The sequence below is a fragment of the Dama dama genome, chromosome 19 (assembly GCF_033118175.1).
Source record: "Dama dama isolate Ldn47 chromosome 19, ASM3311817v1, whole genome shotgun sequence".
Lineage (NCBI taxonomy): Eukaryota > Metazoa > Chordata > Mammalia > Artiodactyla > Cervidae > Dama > Dama dama.
In genome coordinates, this window is record NC_083699.1 from 25099114 (window position 1) to 25121195 (window position 22082).

General features: G+C 40.8%; 1 protein-coding gene across 3 annotated transcripts in view; it reads left to right on the plus strand.

Annotated features, from left to right (window-relative positions):
* The window catches only part of FNDC3B (fibronectin type III domain containing 3B), a 354322-nt gene that overhangs the window by 308846 nt on the left and 23394 nt on the right, over positions 1 to 22082 (plus strand). For all 3 annotated transcript variants that reach the window (XM_061168343.1, XM_061168345.1, XM_061168344.1), the window contains exon 23: positions 12864 to 13076. In XM_061168343.1, coding sequence (XP_061024326.1) covers positions 12864 to 13076 — 213 coding nt within the window. The remainder of the gene's footprint in view (positions 1 to 12863; positions 13077 to 22082) is intronic.

The following is a 22082-nucleotide window of genomic DNA, read 5'->3' on the forward strand; positions in this document are numbered from 1 at the left end:
AGGTGAGACAGGGGAATACAAGCAGGTGATTTTACTGCTAAAAAAAACATTTACCACTTATTTTTTTTTCTGCAGTGTTTTCTAATGTTGTAGTCTGATAGACTACCTTTTTCATCCCCAGAAGCTGAAGAAAAAAAATCAGTTTATCAGCTGTAAGATACCAAAGTTCCTGCCTAAGCATCTTATCTCTACTTTCCCTCTCTTACCAAGTCTTTTGTGAATAATTCATATAAGTGTATTCATTTTGTTTTACCAAGTGATGACAGCAGTTTGTTTACCCTTTCATTCTTTTACGAGATCTCTCTTGGGCACAGTACTGTGCACTGTGGGTCTATGATAGGGATGAACATCGTCCTTGCCCTCAGAGCACTCAAGGAATTGGGACACTTAAACAGCAACCTAAGATAGAAGGTGCTTATGACCTCACAGGCTGAAAATGACACTGTACAGAGTCCTTTTGGCATTTCAGAAAGGTCAAGACCCAGGGTTCAGAATGGTCAGGATGGTTTAAAGTGGGAATCAAGTTAGAAATAACTGGAATAAAAGAGGTATGACTTACATAGCTTAAGAGACAGTCCCCAAGGGCATTTTTCATTTTTAGCATCTTAGCCAGTCTCAGAAAACCACCCTCCACCTTTATATGCTAACCAAATACTGACTGTTGTGTCCAAAGCACTCTAATTGGGTGCTGAGGAAATCCAGAGGTGATTAAACCCAGACCTTGACCTCAGGGACATTCCCCAGTGATGATGCTCTACGGAGACCTGACCATGAGGTATATCTCTGGGGAAAAATGAGCATGTGAATGTCATCCCCTAACTGTTTCTCAGTGACCACATGTCCAGAATATCGCCTGACTTGGACCCTCAGGCCAGAAAACCTATGAAGAAGCCACTGGCTCAGGGCTCAGTGAAAGATCTCATGTCTGCTGTGAGACCCACAATCCATGTCTATGCCAGAATGGACTCAGATCCTCGGGTCAGTCCTCTGAACATTCAGGTCAGCAATCATAAAGGGCTTTTAGGACAAGGTTCCAGCCCAAGAATTTTGCCTCTTCCTGCCATTTATGTATACCTTAAAGGTAGTGTAAATGATTATAAAACTTTCTGGGTTTTAGAAAGTTGATATTGGAGGAATGAATGCTGGTATTCATTAGTCAACATGTAGTCACATGACTTCAAGAAAGAAATCTAGAAATCAAAAGTTCAAATGAAGATAACTGATGTAGGGGATCTTTGTTCATTGATGAAATGCCAGTTACAGTGGAAATTATCAAGAATATATTCCACATAAGTGGTTGGTTAAAGACATGTTAAAAAGTCCCTAATTCTTTTCAGTGTTAACATACAAGGCTAGTATACTGAGCTGAATGGGGGAAGTCACACGGGGAGAATGTCACCCCTTAACCTTGCAGGGCAGCTTGGAAGACACCATTTCAGACAGATGGCATGAAAAATGTACAGCTTTAGATCTTTGGCCTTAAGTCATATTGTGTGTTCTTGACAAAAAAAAAAAAGATGTAGTCAAAATATTTACTAGCCAATCAATAAATAAATTGGATGTTTCACATTTAAGATATTAAAATTAATATTCACATTTAAGATAACCGTTTGTCCAACTTAAGGAATTTTGTTTCTATAATACTTCATTGGATTCTCTATAGTAGAACTCCAATCAGCCCACAGTCTTGTTCTTTTATGGTTCAAAAACACAGGATCGTAGTAATTGTGGTGAGATACAAAATGAGTATTTCAGGGAACTGAGAGTATAATTTTAGTCCAATCAACTTTTACCTCACCTTTTTTTGTCCCACAAATTGGTCAAAATATAAGTGAACAGATCATGATGTTCTAGATAAAAATGTGGAATGAAACAGGCTCTGGGGCTTGGGTAAAAAAAGACTTGTTCCTTTTAATTTTTTTCTTTAACCTTTAGCAGTTACACATTGTTCTCACATGGAGTTTATTCTTTCTCTGTCTCGCTGGGACAGAAATGTTCACCTCTCCAGCCAACCTACGGACACTAAGATGGATCCATCCTTTACCGGTGCTTGCCAGACTGTGCACTGGCTTACTAACATCCTGTATACAATTTGGTTGGAATTACAATGAGATTTTTAAAAGACACTAGCTTTAAATTTAGACTTGAGTTTGTGTTTTGATTCGAGGAGGAAAAAATCGTTAGGAAAAAAAAAGAAAAAAAAAAAATAGAGATGTAGCTTTCTTTTACATGCTCCCGCTACTATAGACTTTGTGAGCTGAGACGAGATCACCTGGTGTCACCCTTTCCCAGTGCCCTGGTGTGAATATCTCCAGTGATGAAGTTTTCAGCTTCAGCTTCTCCTCACCAAGCAGTTCAACTCTTTCTGTAGAGTTTCCCATATACTTTGTTAAAACCTGAGCTGAAATCTACTAAAATCAACTCAGTTGATCCTGGGCTTTCTTCTACAGCAGTGATACTCAAAAGTATGGTTCCTGGACCAGCAGCATCAGTATTAAGTGCAATTTATCAGGCCCTAGCGGAAACCCCTGGAATCAGAAATCTCAGAATAGGGCCCAGCACTCTGTGCCTTAATTAGCCCCATAGGAGATTTTGTTGCCTGTTAAAAGTTTGAGAGGGCTCAGTGGCTCAGCCGTAAAGAATCTACCTGAAATTCAGGAGACGTGGGTTCCATCGCTGGGTCGGGAAGATCCCTTGGAGAAGGTTATGGCAACCCACTCCAGTATTCTTGCCTGGAGAATCCCATGGACAGAGGTGCCTGGCAGGCTCTAGTCCATGGGATCACAGAGTCGTACATGACTGAAGTGACTTAGCACGCACACACACAGAAGTTTGAGAACTTTGCCCTAGAGCAGTGATTCGAAGATTCACATGGAGAGGTTTTGCAAAATACAGAAGTCTGAGCCCCACCCCTATGGCCTAGACATCTTTAGCTTATTATGTCCACTGTCTCCTGCTTAACCATATTCACTTGGTTCAAATCTGTCTTCACTGGCAGGGGTTTCTATAACCCGTTCCAACCTCTTCTTTGGGTGATTTCTGTTTCTTAATGGCCTCTTTAATGAGCAGTGCACTCACCTCCAGGAATAGTGTGGCTGGCTCAGAGCAGAACAAGACTGTCACCTTCTTTGTTCTCCATAGTGAGCAGTTGGTAAGGTAGCCTAGGATCACTTTTTTTTGGCAACCTTGTTATGTGTCTGACTCATGTTGAACTGGCAAATGGCTAAAACTTAAGGTAGATTTGTTTGCTCTGCTCTTTTGGCTAGGTAAAAATAGGAGTGAAAATAACATTTTATGAATCTTTATATGTCAAGCACTACATTAGCCTGTCAAGAAGTGAATCCTGAGTCATTTCATTCTAACAAGATGAAGTGGACTTTATAAAGAGACAAGTTCTGAGTGGTTCAAAAGCAGTGCACTGGAGTCAGACAGCCTTGGCATCAATCCTGGGTCTCACTTGTTGCCTCTGTGACCTCTGGCACAGAGGTCTTTGTATCTCTTTAAGCTCTTTTTATCTCAGTTTTCTGATCTATAAAATGGGGGTGATTACTTTAACTACCTGATAGTGTTATTTTTTAGACTTCAGGTACCTTGTGAAGGACCTGACACATAAGCTCTCAATAAATTTTCTGTTGCTAATGTTTGGAAGGGAAGAAATGAGCTGGCGAGCTTCCCTGGTGGCTCAGAGGTTAAAGCGTCTGCCTGCAATACAGGAGACCTGGGTTCGATCCCTGGGTCAGGAAGATCCCCTGGCGAAGGAAATGGCAACCCACTCCAGTATTCTTGCCTGGAGAATCCCATGGACGGAGGAGCCTGGTGGGCTACAGTCCACGGGGTCGCAAAGAGTCGGACACGACTGAGCGACTTCACTTTCACAGGTAGAAATGTGTGGAAATCTGGCATTGTCCTTCAAGTCATGGGAGACATTTAAGGTTTCTTCCCTGCAAAGGCAGGGCATGAAAAAAACAACTCTAAGTTCCTGGTATCCAAGGAGCTATCAGAAGGAGATAGGTTGAAGGGAGGGATGACTGAGCCAGCAAAGATTACCCTTCCCGAGAACCTTCTCCAAATAACTTTACTCTGAACCCATCTTTTCCCTAAAGAGGGTTCCTGTATTTAAGCTACCATTTAATATTTCCTCAGAGGTCTACTCTTTAATATTTTTCTCTTCTTAATTAGATTATTAGATAGTAGACTGGTGGGGTGGGGTGGGGTACAAAGCCTATCTTTTGCTTCTTAGGCCTCTCTTATCCCTAACTCTTCATGGAGGAAGAGGGGTGCTGTCCTCACTGTCCCCTCCTCCCTACTCTCAACACATCCTGAGAACTAGGATGGCTGACTGAGAAGTCACCTTCTCCAGTTTTCAAAGTCATTCTTCTTTTGACATAATGTAATGACTCATTGAAAAAGACCCTGATGCTGGGAGGGATTGGGGGCAGGAGGAGAAGAGGACAACAGAGGATGAGATGGCTGGATGGCATCACCGACTCGATGGACATGAGTTTGAGTAAACTCCGGGAGTTGGTAATGGACAGGGAGGCCTGGCGTGCTGTGATTCATGGGGTCGCAAAGAGTCGAACATGACTGAGCGACTGAATTGAACTAAATTGACAGAATGCCACTTGAGAAAGAGAGAGAGTGTGTGTGTCTATATAAAATGCATCATGTTATGCTGTGATCTTCTGAAGCAGTAATGCATTTGGAATCTAAAAGTAGCAGACATTTTAATAGTGAAATTCCAGTCAAAATATATAAAGAATGTACTTCTTAATTTGATTTATTGAATCAGTATTATCAGTACATTGATGGATATTGCAGACTCCTAGACACCTGAAGAGATTTTTCACATCAATTCAGATGGCCAAGGAGAAGGCAATGGCAACCCACTCCAGTACTCTTGCCTGGAAAATCCCATGGACGGAGGAGCCTGGTAGGCTGCAGTCCATGGGGTCGCACAGAGTTGGACACGACTGAAGTGACTTAGCAGCAGCAGATGGCCAAGACAGAGCCTCTCAGAGTTAAATCACTTCCCTGCATTGGAAAGAAAACTTCCATTTCCCTTGTACTTAACTTTGCAGAGCTTAAGATTTCAGAAACTGACATACATTGCATGTTTGGGGGAAAAAAAAAAAAAAGCTATAGATCCTATCTAAATGTCAAGATTAACATGTTACTTCAGTGAGAAAGAGAGAACATCTCAAGTTTGGGTTTGGGATAGACTAATTAATTTAGTAGAACTTGAAAATCAGTTTTTTCTGATGTTAATCCTTAGAATTGTTCCCCCAGATAGTATTTGGTTTCATCCGTCCTGGGTGAGTTGTCACTGGAATTAGGAAATTATTTTCACACGCTGCATTTTCATCCCCAAACAACAGAAATATTAGCTTCCCTAGTCCTTGTCGAGTTTTCTCAGCCTTCTAGACTCAGAGTTTTTAATATTTTCGCCAATTGCAAGAAGACATGGCTTCATTTGATCAGGTCCTCAGTTGTATTGAGTGTTACTTCATCGTTAAAACTACTTAACATTAGTTCAGTGCATCAGCCACAGGGAAGAATGTTTTCCATGCATTTTTACTGAAACGCATTTTTACTGAAACACATTTTGTTGCTTGAATAAATCAAAGCAAATATTTTAAAATCTAGGTAGTTCGGTGGCGCTGTGTGTATGTGTATTCGTTGCTCAGCTGTGTCTGACTCTCTGTGACCCCTTGGACTGTAGCCCACCAGGCTTCTTTGTCCATGGGATTTCCCAGGCAAGAATACTGCAGTGGGTTGCCATTGCCTTCTCCAGTGGTTCTTCCCGACCCAGGGACCAAACCCAAGTCTCCCGCATCGTAAGCAGCTACTTTACCACCTGACCTCGGGGCACTAGTGGTGAAGAACACACTGCCAACGCAGGAGGCATAAGAGACGTGGGTTCAATCCCTGGGTCAGGAAGATCTCCTGGGGGAGGGCATGGCAACCTACTCCAGTATTCTTGCCTGGAGAATCCCATAGACAGAGGAGCCTACAGTCCATAGGGTCACAAAGAGTCTGACACGACTGGAGCAACTTAGCACACACACAGTTCATTCCAAGGCCAAAAGTTGTTTTAATAATGTGGAAGGAAATCTGACTATTCTAAACGTCTATTTCACTGGCAAAAGGCAGTTATTGAATTGAAAGTGTGGTTAGAATTAAAATTATCTTTTGATTGGGAGAAGCTGTGTTTGGTTCAAGTTATACCAGGAGGGAATGGTGTGTTAATACATGAAGACTTTGAGTCTAGAAAGACCAGCTTCACACACTGATCAGACCTGTATCTGCTGTGAGGATTAGTGCAAATGACTGAACCTAGCTGGTTGCAGTTTCTGCACTTGTGAAATAGACAAAGGGTCAGGGTAGAAATTAGTGATAGTATTGCACAAATAGTATCAAATCTAGACCAGCACCTGTATCATTTAAGTTGCATTATTTAACTGAAGTTTCCTCATCTCTAAAAGCAAGAGAAACAGTCATCTCACCACATCTGTGGTCTGTAAGGCCAACTGAACTGTGCCGTTTTATACATGGGACTTGAGCATCCATGGATTTTAGTATCCCTGGGGGTCCTGAGACCAGTCCTCCTCGGGTACCAAGGGACAACTGACCCCATAGCACAGACCCTTGAACAGAGCAAGTTCACAGTGCTGTTCGTTGCAGAGGTTACTGTTAACATTTCACCCGTCCCCAAGCTGCTACCTCACCTTCTGAGGACGGTTTAAAAAGAAGGCAATCCTTTTAGCTGTGGTTGGGTCCTTGACAATAACTTAGAGAAAGGAAAAACACAGATTGTCTCAGCACATTCCTCAAGCAATAAAGTGCAGTGGTGGTAGTAATGCAACTAAAATGCAGACATAGCATTCATGAGCCCAGTGCAGTGCGTCTCCTGTGGGTGCCCAGCACATTTCCTTCATTGTTGGGGAGGAATACGGTCTGAAAAGAAGTCATATAATAACTCCATAAATTAGCACTTTAAAGTTTACCAGAGAGCTTTTGGCCACCTGGATTCCTTTTCTGATTGAATGGCAGAGTATAAAAGGTTAAAGAGTAGAGAATGCTTCCCACATTGCTTATCTTAAATAAGTAATCCTCTTTGTAAATGCAGCAAATATATTACCACCCCCATTTTATAGGGAAGGAAACTTTTACTTTAAAGGTGTTAGATAATTTCCCTGAAGTCACCAAAGTGATTAGCAGAGTAGCCAGAGAGGCTTCACTGCTCAAGAGAGTTAAAATGCTACCATAACATTCTTGTTCTTGGGGTGGGTGGGTGGGAATATTTATGGCTAATATTCAATACCTTTACCAAATACATCTGAGTTAAAAGTTCTGAGAGCCAGAGAGCTACAGATGTAAGAAGCCTACTACCTACCAAAATACTATGGGGGCCTTGCAAAGAAAATGAATTTACAAAAGAAATTAAATATTACCTCTACATTTCTTTCTATGTCTTGATACTTGTGTGTTATAAATTATTTTTTAATTCTTATAGATGATTGAAATCTCTCATTTTTTGTCTTGGGCAGAACAGCAATCTTAAGCAACCCATTATCCCTCACTTTCTTTTACTTAATGATGTAGCTAAGGGCTGTTGTGGCTGCATGGAGCAAAGCAGTAGAGCTTTTGAATACAAGGTGAGCTTGGCTCTGGAGGACTATGGGCAAGCAGATGGAAGGAAGCCTCTTGGTCTCTGGGCTCTAGGAATACCTCTGCCCAGAATAAAGGGAAGGAATAGCACGCTGGACAGTAGAAAGACATTCACATAAACCATGCAGGTTGGGAGATTTGTTTACCATTGAAAAAAGACTGAGCCTAAAGGTCTAGCTTAATACCCTTTTCCTCAATAGGGAAAAAAGGAGTGATTTCTACCACCATGAGGACTATCTTTTTAGAAAGACTTTTCCTCTCTCGTTGCAGAAAAATTTCTTTCTTTTCAAATAATAGGAAAAAAACTCTTACATTAATACCATACAGCTATTTTACAAGACTCATGTTGGGAAGCAAAGAAGAGTTTATTGTAGTCTTTCAATACTATGTTGCAATATGCCAGCAAATTTGGAAAACTCAGCAGTGGCCACAGGACTGGAAAAGATCACTTTTCATTCCAATCCCAAAGAAAGTCAATGCCAAAGAATGTTCAAACTACAGCACAATTGCACTCATCTCACATGCTAGCAAAGTAATTCTCAAAATTCTCTAAGCAAGGCTTCAACATTATGTGACCCAAGAACTTCCAGATGTTCAGGCTGGATTTAGAAAAGGCAGAGGAACCAGAGGTCAAATTCCCAACATCTGTTGGATCATAGATAAAGCAAGAGAGTTCTAGCAAAACATCTACTTCTGCTTTATTATCTACACCAAAGCCTTTGTGTGGATCACAACAAACTATGGAAAATTCTTAAAAATTTGGGAATACCAGACCACTTTACCTGCCTCCTGAGAAATCTGTATGTAGGTCAAGAAGCAACAGTTAGAACCAGACATGAAACAACGGACCAGCTCCAAATTGGGAAGGAAGTACATCAAGGCTGTATCTTGTCACCCTGCTTATTTAACTTTTACGCAGAGTACATCTTGCGAAATGCCGGGCTGGATGAAGCACAAGCTAGAATCAAGATTGCAGGGAGAAATATCAATAACCTCAGATATACAGTTGACACCATCCTTATGGCAGAAAATGAAGAGAAACTAAACAGCCTCTTGATGAAAGTGAAAGAGGAGAGTGAAAAAGTTGGCTTAAAACTCAGCATTCAGGAAACTAAGATCACGGCATCTGGTCCTATCACTTCATGGCAAATAGATGGGGAAACAATGAAAATAGTGATAGACTTTATTTTCTCGGGCTCCAAAATCACTGCAGATGGTGACTGCAGCCATGAAATTAAAAAATGCTTGCTCCTTGGAAGAAAAGTTATGATCAACCAAAGCAGCATATTGATATGGTGTTTCAGTAGTCACGTATAGATTTGAGAGTTGGACTATAAAGAAACCTGAGCACCAAAGAATTGATGCTTTTGAACTGTGGTGTTGGAAAAGACTTGAGAGTCCCTTGGACTGCAGGGAGATCCACCCAGTCCATCCCAAAGGAGATCAGTCCTGAATATTCATTGGAAGGACTGATGCTGAAGCTGAAACTCCAATTCTTTGGCCACTTGATGCAAAGAACTGACTCGTTGGAAAAGAACTGACTCAATGTCCCCTGATGCTGGCAGGCAGGAGGTGCTGCTTGAAGACAGGAGGAGAAGAGGATGACAGAGGGTGAGATTGTTGGATGGCATCACTGACTTGATGGATATGAGTTTGAGCAAGCTCCAGGGTTTGGTGATGAACAGGGAACCCTGGCGTACTCTAGTCTATAGGGTCTCAAAGAGTCGGACCCAACTGAGTAATTGAACTGAATGCTGTGTTGAGAGACTCACATTGCATTACCTAAGAGAGACCTGATGAAGCCCTAGTTTAATAGACTCTGAGAAAAGGAGGCTCTTTGTGATAGAATTTTTGCTGTACTTTATCAGAGATAAGTGTTGGCTACATTCCAAACTGAGGCAGATATTCATTCAGTTTTGGGTGATTATGAACAGAGCTGGTATAAACATTTATGTGCAGGTTCTTATGTGAACATAAATGTTTTAATTTCTCTAGAGTACAGCCCAAGAAGTGTGTTTGCTGGATCACATGATAAATGTATGCTGAAGTTTATAAGAAACTTTCTAAGCAAACTTTTCCAGTGTAACTGTATACCATTTTGCATTCTTAGCAGCAAAATATGGGAATTTCAGATGTTACTTATACTTGCTAGAATGGTATTAAGCATTTTTTAATTTTATTCACTTTATTAGGGAAAGATAGTAGCAGCTCATTGTTTTAATTTGCATTTTCCTAATGGCTAATGGTGTTAAACATCATTTTGTGTGCCTATTTGCCACATGTATGTCCTCTTCAGTGGAGTGTTTGTTCCAGTCTCTTGTCCAATTTTTAGTTTTGTTGCCAAGTTTTGAAAGGCCTTAGATGCATTCTGGATGCATGCTTGTCACATCATATCTAAAAATTATTTAATTCTAGGTAGCAACTATTTCCTCCTGTTTTCTTCTTAAGTGTTTTATATTTTGCATTCTGTTGTTAGATCTATGATCCATTCTGAGTTAACTTTTGAATGAAATTTACATTGAGATTTTATTGTTGGTTTTGATATCCAGTTCCAATATCAGTTGTTAAGACAGTTATTTCTTCTTTGAATTAATTTTGCAAATTTGTTGGAAATCAGTTGGCCATATTTGTGTGGGTCTGTTTCTGTAGGTCTGTGTCTGTCTGATATCATACTATCTTGATTACTTTATAGTAAGTCCTAAATCAGGTAGTGTGATTCTTCCAACTTTATTATTTTTCAGATTTGTGTTAGCAATTTTTTTTAGAATCAACTTATCTATATCAACTAAGGAGAATCCTGCTGGAATTTTATTACAGTTGCATTGTATCTATAGATCAGTTTGGGGAGCATTGACCTTTTTTCTATGTAGAGTTTTCCAATCCATGACCACAGTGTGTCTCTATTTAGGTGGTCTTAAGTAGTCCCAGCTGTGTCTTGACATTTATTTACCATCTCTCTCTTTTCCCCCACCCCCACCAACTGGATCTTGTGCCTAATGTTAAATAGGAGTGGTGAAAGTAGACACCTTTGCTTTGTTCGGATCTTCCAGTTAGTCTTCGACCATTAAGTGTAATGTTGGCTGTAGGTATTTCTATAAGTGCCCCTTTCAAATTGAGAAAGTTTCCTTCTATACCTAGTTTGCTGAGAATTTTTATTATGAATATATGTTGGATTTCATTAAACGCTTTTTCTGTATCAGTGGATGTGATCATCCAGTTTTTCTTCTTTAGGCTGTTAATTGATGGAATTGGCTAAGGGCTGGGGAATAAGACAATGTAGAAAAGAAAAACAAAAGAGAGAGGAGTGGAGGGAATTACCTGGATTTCAGGCTATACTGAGTCCAAGCCAGGGGATGATGGAGGGGGGGAAAATGGTAAATTCACTGCTGGTTTGGTGATAGCTTAACTTCTTCCCCAAATCTTTCAGCTGCTATTTCGTTTTTCTTCTTCTTAGATGCCTACTTTATTTATTTTGTCCAGCTTTCATAGCTCCATTCAGTGAGAGAGACAGGGTGGTGTGTGCTTACTCCATCTCACCTGGAACCAATCTATTTTTTTTTCTTCTTAACAATTTACAGACATTATTAAATTGACTTGCTGAATTTATGTAATTTTAAATTTGAAGAATTAAGGTTCATTTGCGGTCGTACAATGGATTTAGGTATTGTAATATGTAATGATATTTTCTATTTAAATATAAGCAGTAATTGCTGTGAGACAGATATACATAAAGCTAAATTATGAGAATATTTTAAACTGATCTGTTTCCTGAGAATTTCTCTTTGACTGTCTTTTTTTATCATCATGTATTTTGAAACAGTTTCAAACTCACATCAAGTTTAAAAGTTGAAAGTTTTAGAACTAGTGATACCACACTGCTTGTTCAGCTGAATAAAATGCCTGTGTACCTAGCAAGGGCCCTGGGTGCAAGTTTCCACTGGAGGCCTAGTGATGAGGCATGAGGAGATGGAGGAGAGGCAGACCCAAGAAGGGTCTTGTGTGGATGAAGCTGTGGAGATGCTGAGGTTATTGAGAGGACTGTCCATTTACAGGAGAGGAAGAGTAGAGAGAGTTGGGTGGGGGCTTGCTTGTTTGAGACCTTTACTCTGAGAAGTGGAGGAGGAAGGCCTCTGCAGGCGTCTGCAGGCCCCCCCAGTGCCGGGAAGAAACAAGCTTCAGTAACTTGTACTTACTGCAGCAAGGGGTGTAGAGAATGAAGAAAGATGGGGCAGTGCCATCAATGTGTTGTCTGATGACCTTGGAGAAATTTTTCAGTTAATCAATAAGCAAGTAGAAGAACAAGAAAAATAGGAATGATGATGGAATAATATATGCATGCATGCTCAGCTCATGTCCAACTGTTTGCAATCCCGTGGACTGTAGCCCACCAGGCTCTTCTGTCCATGGGATTCTCCAGGGAAGAATACTGGTGTGGGTTGCCATGCCCTCCTCCAAGGGATCTTCCCGACCCAGGGATCAAACTGGCATCTCCTGCATCTTCTTGCATTGACAGGCAGATTCTTTGCCACTGAACCACCTGGGAAGACACACTTTGTTTGATTTTCAGTTCCTTGACCATGAGAGCAGTGTTAATGTATCTTTATTACCCATAACACTGCACATAGTAAGATCCAGTTAAGATTTCTACGCTTCTGAATGACATTCTATTACCAACAGTGTCTACACACTTAGTGGGGTTAGAGACTAGCAGAGATTGTTGGGTGAGGCTGGAGACAGAGAAGGAAAAATGCACTATCGAAGAGCTGTTGTCCTTTTTGTCAAAATCTGAAGAAGACTCTCTTGTTCTCCCCTTTCATTTATAATTTCATTTATTGTTTATAGCTTGCTTACTTCCAAAACTGATGAGGCAGCCAAAGGGTGGCCAGAATAAAATATGAAAGTCTTCTAGTATATGTTCCCTTAAACAAGAGTCCTTTTTTTTTTTTTTTTAAATAAAAGAACTAAGGAATATCTTGCTAATGTGCTGTTTTGGGCTGTTGGTTTTGGAATGGAGAAGATAATGTGTCTTCCGAGCTGCCCGTTTTGTGTTGATTATTTTAGCTGGTTTTCCTTTATTCCATGAAGATACTGCTTTATAGGAGCAAGTAAGACATATGACATACAAGGTTGATTTCAAATGAGGAATCACTGGTTCTTAAGCCTGTGTTTGTGACTTTTTTTTCCCCTTTTTTCAGGATCAGAATTCAGGCCATAAATGAAATTGGAGCTGGACCATTTAGTCAGTTCATTAAAGCAAAAACTCGGCCGTTACCACCCTTGCCTCCTAGGCTCGAATGTGCTGCTGCGGGGCCTCAGAGCCTGAAGCTGAAATGGGGAGACAGTAACGCCAAGACGCACGCTGCTGACGACATGGTCTACACGCTGCAGCTGGAGGACAGAAACAAGAGGTGAGGGGCCTAGGGGTTCATTCGAAAACTCCATGACTTTGGCTTGTGGGATGAAGTCTTCCCAGTTCTTTTGGCCTCTGAAACACTCCTCATCCTTGTTGAAAGACTTCCAGACTTCCAGGTATTTGGGTCCTGCACTTTATATTCAAAGTTGTAGCCTCCATTTGGAATTTTCTAAATTAAGAATCTAATGATCCTGATTTCCCTATAGAGGATAAAAACATTTTTTTTTTTTTTTTTTTCCTTTCATAAAGCCAGAAAAAATGGAGAGAAATTATCTAAAAAGAAAATGGTCAAATTCAAGTCCCTGCTGTGTAATAGTGTTAGATTAGTCACGAGTGCAGAGGGAAATAAGAGTCAGGAAGGGATGTTATCCTCTTTTAAATATTCAGTAACCATCAGGACACAAACATGTTTACCAGTCTGAAATAGCTGTGGTGATGTACAGATGGGGACTGTGCTCTGTAACTATGGGCAGTGCAACATAATATCAAATTAACTAGAGCAAATAGGAGATTCTTTATAAGATTCCATACTCAGGAAACACTCTTGGTGACAGAAATCAAATCCAGCCTTTCACATAGTATTTATTTAACCTAACTTCATTTCCTCTGAGAATGGCCTATCAGAAGATGGGCAGCTGACCTGTATTTAGGAGTAATTCAGTTGTGGAGCAAAAGTTAATGGCAGAAAGTTCTGTTACCAAAAGTTCAAACAAGAGTCTCAGCTTGAAGGAGGAGGGAAATTACCATAAAACCAAGACAGCCTTTTGGGGTAGACGTGCTGCCCCTTCCTGCACATACCTGCCGAAGCAAAAACCAGGGTATGTGGAAGTGTTTCTGTCATTTCCCCTTAATGAATCATGGTACCCTGCTCTTGCATGTGGGGACCTGGTTCTTTTTAAGACCGCTTCCAACCTCCGTCTCTGCTCTGTACTTGAGTCCTTTGATTCAAGTCAGCTCAGTGGAGTCCTGCTGTGTGGAAAGTACTGTGGCAAGGTGGGCCTTCAGTGGAGACCGAGGACAAAAGGAAGGCCCTGCCCCACCTCTGCAAGCATGATATCAACCCACAAGTCATCACCAGAGAACACTGGTAGAATTGGAGCAAAGTGGTCTGGGAGTTTGAAGGGGGCAGACGTAGGGAATAAAGTGCAGAGACCTCTCTGGTTGCAAAGAACAGGAACAGCTTTTTGAAACAGGTCACGTTTGAACTTGACATTGAAAGACCTAGAAAACACAATAGTTTGACTTAGAACAAAAAGTGATCATCCTTTAGGAAATGAGTCCTAGTATAGAAAGAACAAAAAAAGTAAGGCTACTTCTGGGGAGATTGATTAGAGATCAAATTCATATTCATTTGCAGATAAGATCATTCATCTTACCATGCCATGTGCTTTTGGATGCATTTTTCACGAGTTCATTATTTTATTGGCAGGAGACTCCTAAACCTTACTGGCAAGAACACGAACTATGGCTAACAGAAATCATGATAAATATATTAAGCTTAGCATTTGGGGAGATTTGTAAATGAGTCTTTTTTCCTGGGCTTTTGGCTTGCACTGGTGGTCCTGAGAACCTTCCTTAGAGAATACCTTCTAGTTGTACTATTTAGATAAAAGGCAAATTTCCGAATGATTGTTGAAGCTGGTGGCAGAATTGGGATCTGAGCCAGCACCTCCTGACCTCCCAGTGCAGCTGCCTCTACTGTTACCTCCAAGAACACGGGGAGATTGACAGCTCTGCACTGTCCCCAATGCCGCAGCCCTGAGCCCTGTCCTCAGGCAGCGGCCTGAGGTCCCTCGTACAGAGAACCGTACAGATGCTTAGAACAGAGGCTCTGTGAGCACTGGTCCAAATAAGAATGCTGTTGTGAGACATCTAAATATGTCAGACCGGAAAGAGTGCAAACCCTCATAATCAATCCATGCTCTTCCCTCATAAAAAAAAAAAAAGGAAAAAAAGCTGGCTTGTTAATCAAATAAATGACTTGTCTAAATTTAAATGGCATTTAAGAAAACTCACCATTAGGAATAGTATTTTTCTTAGTTTTATGAGCTAGAGTCCAGATTTATCTTTTCCTAAATTAGATTTGTCAGTGTTCTCAGAAGTTATCAAAGTGATGGGGCTAGAGAACGTAATAAATTCTCATTCTATTTGTGGAATTATTTTCCTGGGATTTAAAAGGGTGAAACATGGCCTAATTTGAGTTTGAAGATGACCTTCCTTAGTGTCTTGAAACTGAACTGTTGTCATGAATGGTCCCATGAATCCAAGCCTTTGACTTCGGCTCTTGACTACTGAAGATCAGGGAGAAACACTTGGCATTAGATAGACCATAATACTTGTACTTAGGTCTTTGTCAATTCTGCTCCCCTTGAAGTTCTTTAAAACTTGGATATGGCCTGTCCAGTGAAAGGAACAGTGTTTTCTTCCAAAATGACAGCTATCTTAATTGAAATTGTGGTTGCTAGAGTGGTTTCTAGTTGTGGCTTTTGGGAGAAGTGTTCACATTCTTTAGCACGTGTACTGATTTCATTAACCACCAATTAGTTTCTGTTACAGATGTTTCAAAAATGTCATATATCCTTCTGTGGCCAAGGTGAGAACCAGAGTTTATGGTGTTTGTGCACTCACTTAGCTGTCAGCTCTCAAAATATCTCTTTTCCCATGTTTTCCTGGCTCACCAGTCACTGTGGGCATTTGGAAGGAGTGCCGCAGTGTCTGAGTTTTACCACTGTCCTTGGCAGCCAGTGCAAGTAATCTGAGTCTTTAAACATGAAGCAGCAGCAGAACAATGCAAATGAATAACTCCATGCTTGGTAATTGTCAGATTTAAGAGTTGAGTTGATTTCACCTGCTAAACTATTGCTCCCGAGTTTTCCATATCCATAAAATAAAGGAGTTGAACTAGAAGCTGAACTCTAGTCCAGAAAAACTCCCACTCTTTTCACCTTAAAGCCATGAATCTCTGTAGATTCTTTGTGAGCTAAATCCTATTCAAAAAGATGTCTTTTGTAAATGATTAGAGAATGTTCTCTTTTTTTCTTTATGTTTTAGCTTCTACTTTTGATAAATAAGAGAAAGATACTAACATTCCTTAAGAGTGACCACTTAATGGTCAAAACCCCTAAGGTTTTGCATCTATGATGTGCTGGTTTATTATGTTTAATTTATAGAGCTCACAATAAAAAAAATCTAACATGGCCCAGAGATTTCTAAGTATACTGTTTGGCCAAAACTATATTTTCAAACTCTCAAAAAGGCAATACTATTTATTGAGCACTTAAAAAGTGCCAGGCATTTATCAGCATTATTTAGTTCTTGAATAGATAACAGTCTGGTGGGGCATAGGTAGAAGAGACAGCAGATCATAATGTGAAAGGCTGAAAGCTTGACATAAGCACCGGGTGTTGAGGGAAGGTAGAAGAATTGCACATGCTTTAGGCCAAAAATTGAACAGAGGGCTCATTCGGAAGGTAACAGATTGGATGAGTCTTAAAAGAGTATCAATCCACATAACCTCACGCTAGAGAGCCTCAGGATGGAGACCAGCGATAAGGACTCAGGATTGGGTGGAAACCAAAGCTATAATCTTCAGGAAACAGAATGTCCTGGCTCTTCATGTAAATGGCCTTCTATTCTGGTACTTTTACACATGGATTTTTTTTTTTTTTTTTTAAACTTTGGGCAGCTTCATGTAAATGAGGGCTTCCTTGGTGGCTCAGCTGGTAAAGAATCCACCTGCAAGGCAGGAGACCTGGGTTCGATCTCTGATTTGGGAAGATCCCCTGGAGAAGGTGAAATGGCTATGCACTCCAGTATTCTGGCCTGGAGAATTCCATGGACTGTATGCATATCCATGGGGTCACAAAGAGTCAGACACAACTGAGCAACTTTCACTACTACTCCATGTAAATAAAAGGAACCAGTAGGGCACCTTGCCCAAATTCTTGCTTCAAGGGAAGTCCACCTAGAATTCATGCAGCTCACTGGGACTTGCTGTGTGGAAAGTCTTTCCCCTTGAACAAGATATTCGTTTCCCACATAGTCAAGATTTTGACCCACGTGGTTCCCAGTTCAGGATCACAGATTATATATTTATGCAGCAGCCTCAAAGCATGACTAAATTTATCCCTAGCACTTAGATTATGATCACTCAGTCATCAATTTTTTTTTTTAATTACTACAATGTACTAGGTTTTGTGAGGTACATAGCCTGCCTATAAGGAGCTTATTTTGCTGAGGAAATAAATTAATGTGAAAAAACGAACAGCACAAGAGATTTTCTGTAATTTCAACAGAAAAACAAAAATTATGTCAGTTTGGCTATAGAGTGATTAATTCTGTTATTCTTAACAGATCTAGCATAGACTCAAATGTCTTTGTTTCCTTTATATGCAAGAAAAATATATACCCAAAAGTAAACATTTTCATAATGCTGCATTAACCTAATACAGGGATTAGAATAACAAGATCAGCTCATGCATTTTAAGATTATAATGTTGTAATGATGATTTTGAAGATGCATCTGTCTGTGTTACTGAAACAAAATGTTGATGCTGCCCTAACAGAATTTGAGTTGATGCTGACTCTCATCCTGACCCTGTGGTACCCTGTTCCTGATAATTGTACACAGCACCAAGGCAAGAGGAACTTAAGTTCCAGGAATGCATTTATGGTTAATCTGTTGTTCAGGTTACTCAGCCAGCCAGTGTATTTTAAAGCAAGGCTCCAGCCAAGTGGGGACTGGGGAGAGGGCTCTAATAGAATTGGATAATTGCCACTTGTTCTCCATTTAAATCAGCCCTTGTGCCCATGACACTTCTCCCTTTAGCCAGCAAAATTGGGGGGGGGGGGGTTGTAATGTGTGCAATATAATTGCCAGTTCACTGTTAGAGAGGAACAAAAAGTAACCTGCATAAAGAAACCATAAAAAAATACACACTAGGTAACAAATAAAAGTGGCCAGGGTATATGAGCACTCCGGGAGTGAATGCATGCCTATTATAGAACAAACTCCTGCTTGTATTTCTCAGGGAATATTATTGAATTAAATGAAATAGATGTTAACTAACTCGGCCTGCAAAAGACCCTCGGTGTTCATTTCCTTTTGCTTTTCTGGACCAGTCTTCAATTCACATGACCATCCTTGCTGGGTAAATGGCATTTTTATAACGTTCAATCACCAGAAGGCAGTTGTAGTTATGGACAGGGATATCAATTCTCTGTTGTAATCCCGCATCCGTTACTGAATTTCTAAATGACTGGAGGCATGTCCCTTAACTTCTTTTTGCCTTAGTTTCTCCATTTACAAAATGAAGCTAGTGATACCTGTCTTCAGTCCCTGACTGATGGAGGGGAAAAAAAGAATTTTTTATTTCTTTAAAAGGGAGCATAAAAATTCATCATGCAAAATGAAAAGTATTACTAGTTTATTTTGTTTCAGGCTGAAATGTTCTAAGTACAGCCTGAGGTGAGGGGTAATAAATGAACTATTTGAGATCTTACTTGCACCTTACTTGCATCTTACTTACTTGCACAAGTAGAATTCAGAATACAGTTTTTTCTTCTATTTAAGAATTGAATTTCTATTTAAAAAATAAGTAGCAGAATGGAAGTAGATAGCATTTTTCATTCCATTTTTCCTAAATGAGATAAGATTGAGGCAAGGTCACTAAAATAAAAGTAGGCTAATAAAAATCTGGACGACTGAGAAGAATATGCTTGAAGATGAGGTTCCCTGCACTTATTAGAAAGCAAAGTGAAAGAAAAGAGTTTCAAGGTTCTCAGGTGGTCCTTAGAGATTCTAGTCATCCTTGCTTTGAAGATAAGTAAATTTCTTTTTTGATATATATCAAGTGCAGTGTGGACAAAAAAAGATGAAAATAGGAATCTTATTCTATGTACAGAATTTCATCAGTAGCTATAGTGACATTTTATTTCTTAGAAAAAAAGCATAACCAAAATGTATTGCAGTGTGGTTACTCATAAGCCAAAAAGAGACTGGGAGCTGTCCGTGTGGAGCTGGGAACATGGGGTTAGGAAATTAACTCCTTTCCTCTTTGGTCTTTTGGAAATCACTCTTGGCACTTGAGTGTTCAGTCTCCAAACTGGTACTCTCAGCAACGTAAGAACCAGTTTAGGAAAAGAACCTTCCTTGCCTCAGGTGTCCCTGCATGATGCCATCTGCTGCCATCTGCTTCTGCATAGAAATGGCGGGACTCTGTGTTCTTGGTGGGGTGAGGACACATACTATTCATTCCTGTTTTGAACATCCTCCATCCCGAAGATAACTTCAGTAACGTAGGGAATGCACGCACACACACACACACAAAATCCAGAGAAATTAAGAAAAAATGAAGGCAATGACATGGCATTGCTAAGGAATATAGCTGCATTGAGCTTACTAGCACCTGTTAATTTGTGATGTTTCGAAATTGCCATTTGCAGTCATTTGTGGACCACAGGCCATTTTAGGTCAGCAGGTTAGATCATTTTGAGGAGTTCATATTAATGGACTGCTGTTAGCCTTCAGTGTGCAGATAGCAACAGGAAAGTAAACACAGAAACCTCAGGATTATCTATTTTCTATATGAACTTGTTATATGCCTTCCAGAGAATTCTTGGATTTTTTTAAACAAAACTGTTTTAAGGAAACAGATTTTAAAATTAAATTATTTGTGTATCATTTTCCTCTGAAATGATTTAAAATAAGCACTTAAAAATGTAATATGTCTGAATTTTTTCTGTCAGTTGCACTTTGGTGCAAAAAAGTCATCTTTTGCAATATTAAAACCTAAAATACTGAGGTTGAAAGAATTTCTTGAAAATGTCAAAAATTTGTTGTTTTGCCTTCGTAATATATATTTAATAACAAATCATATAATTTTCTTGGTCCTTTCATTTGGATCTTAGTAAATTCCTGCCAGGTGAATAAGACAGTTGTTATCCCAAGTGTCTCAAAGCAGACTGGAGAGTTTTGACTTGTTCATCATGACGGTAATAGGCTCTGCATTGTGGCCAAGGTCTTTGTATCTCTTCATATCTAGCATGGAGTACTCGGTCAGGCAAGCAGAGTAGAGGCGTGTTAGTTTTGTATTTGTAAACATGTAAAATATTTTTTTCAATCAGTGCTAAATTGCCAGCATTGAAACCCACGTGTGTGTGTTGTCATCAGAGTGTTTAGTTTCAAGAAGACATTATAGTCAAAGCTGAAGCCAGTTGGGGGCAGGGCCATAAAGAGTTTATTTAAACCCTAAACTTCCAGTGACCCACTGAACCTTCTGCCATAGTTGTTTCCCCCTCCAAGTATTTGTTTTAGTACCTGAGAGCATTTCTTTGTTTTTCCTTTCCCTAAGTAAAAATGCCCAAATTTCCATTAATGGCAGCATTTCTGTAGCATCTGCTGCTCCATTTTCAACTGTTTTCATCAACATTTCTCACCCAGGACAGGGTGGATGGTATTTACATGCAGTTTTCCCGTCAGCTCCAGGAAGCCAAAGGGATGTGGGTGAGGGGGGTGCCCTCCAGACTTCTCCAGCGTTGAGAAAGGAGGTAAATCATTCATCAGTCTTGCTGCTTTGTTATTAATAGTGTTATAAACAATAACCACTAATATTTATCAAGCACTCACAGGTGCTAGGCAATTTGTAATGAGTTCTCTCTGCATTTTCCCATTTAATTCTCATAACAACCCTCTGAGGGGGTCAGCACTACTGTTGTGCCCATTTTACACAGGAGAAAACAATTTACTTGGCTTACATTAGTGAAGATCACCAGGCTGTTCAACTCAAACTCAAGTCTGTCTACAAAGATTGTTATCACCCATCGTGCCTTCAGCCCCTGCACCAGTAGGGGAGCACCACAGTGGAGCTCAAGGTGTTTCCATACCTTTCCTCTTACTTGGCCTTCACAGGAACCCTAGGTCATGGGACTGATGCTTCCGAAAGGACATGGCCATGGGCATCAGGGGTTGAGGGTGGAGTAGAAGACCTCTCAGAGGCACTGCCAGTGTAAGCCCAGGGCTCCAGGAAGACCTTTAAGGAGCTGTGGTATCACCAGAGGTCCCTGTGGCCTGAACTGGTACTAAAATTACTCAGTGACTTTACTGAGCATGAACTACATTCTAGAAGCCATGCCACCTGTTATGTGTTTATATGTGTGTGTGTGTGTAATCTCATTGTGTTTCGATAGCACAGAGGCATTCATGTGATATGAGAAGCAGTGCAAATTTCATGCACACTCCCTGGTTACCAGATTAGATTAACTTTATTGGGGCGGGGGCGGGGAGAGTGTTATATGTCTAGCACAAGCCGTAACAGATGCAGCCGAGCGTCACAAGTTCAGAGGGACCTCTTCCTGCTGGGACATGAACTGGTGGTAGCCCCATCAACCTGTAGAATAGCCTGTGTGGTGGGAGTTGAGGGCCGCAGTGGTCCTCAGGGTACCTTGCCCTCACTGGGAGGGTTGGTGGCCCTCATGGTACACGGTCTGGAGCCACTGGGCTCCTTGTGTTTAATTCTTACTGTGTGTTGGGCTCAGTGCTAAGCTTTTTACCCACATTTCCACAGTTGACTCTCAAAACAACCTATTAGGTGTTTTGCAGATGGAGAAATGATTAACAGGGGCAAATGGTTTGGCAGTAAGAGGCAGGGCTGAGACTTGTGGCTAGTCTTCCTGGGTCCAAGTCCCCTGCCGCACCCCTTGAGACCAACAGTGGGGGAGCAGGGGCAGGGAGAAGTGAAGGGTGGCCAGTCTTCACCGGGCAATACAGACCAAGGTGCCCCAGGGGAACACGGACTCCCCAGATAGTGCATCCCTTGTCAGGGGATTGAGGTCTCAGTTTCAGCATCTCCTGCTGGTGAGATGGGCACTCCAGCTGCTGTAGGTCCTCCTCCTTCCCTGATGATTTCTTCTCATGGCAGAGATCTTCTTTTCCAGGGCTTGGGGTGGTACATTGTGACGTGATATGGATCAGGTCCTTCTAGATGACAGGAGGGCCTCTGGC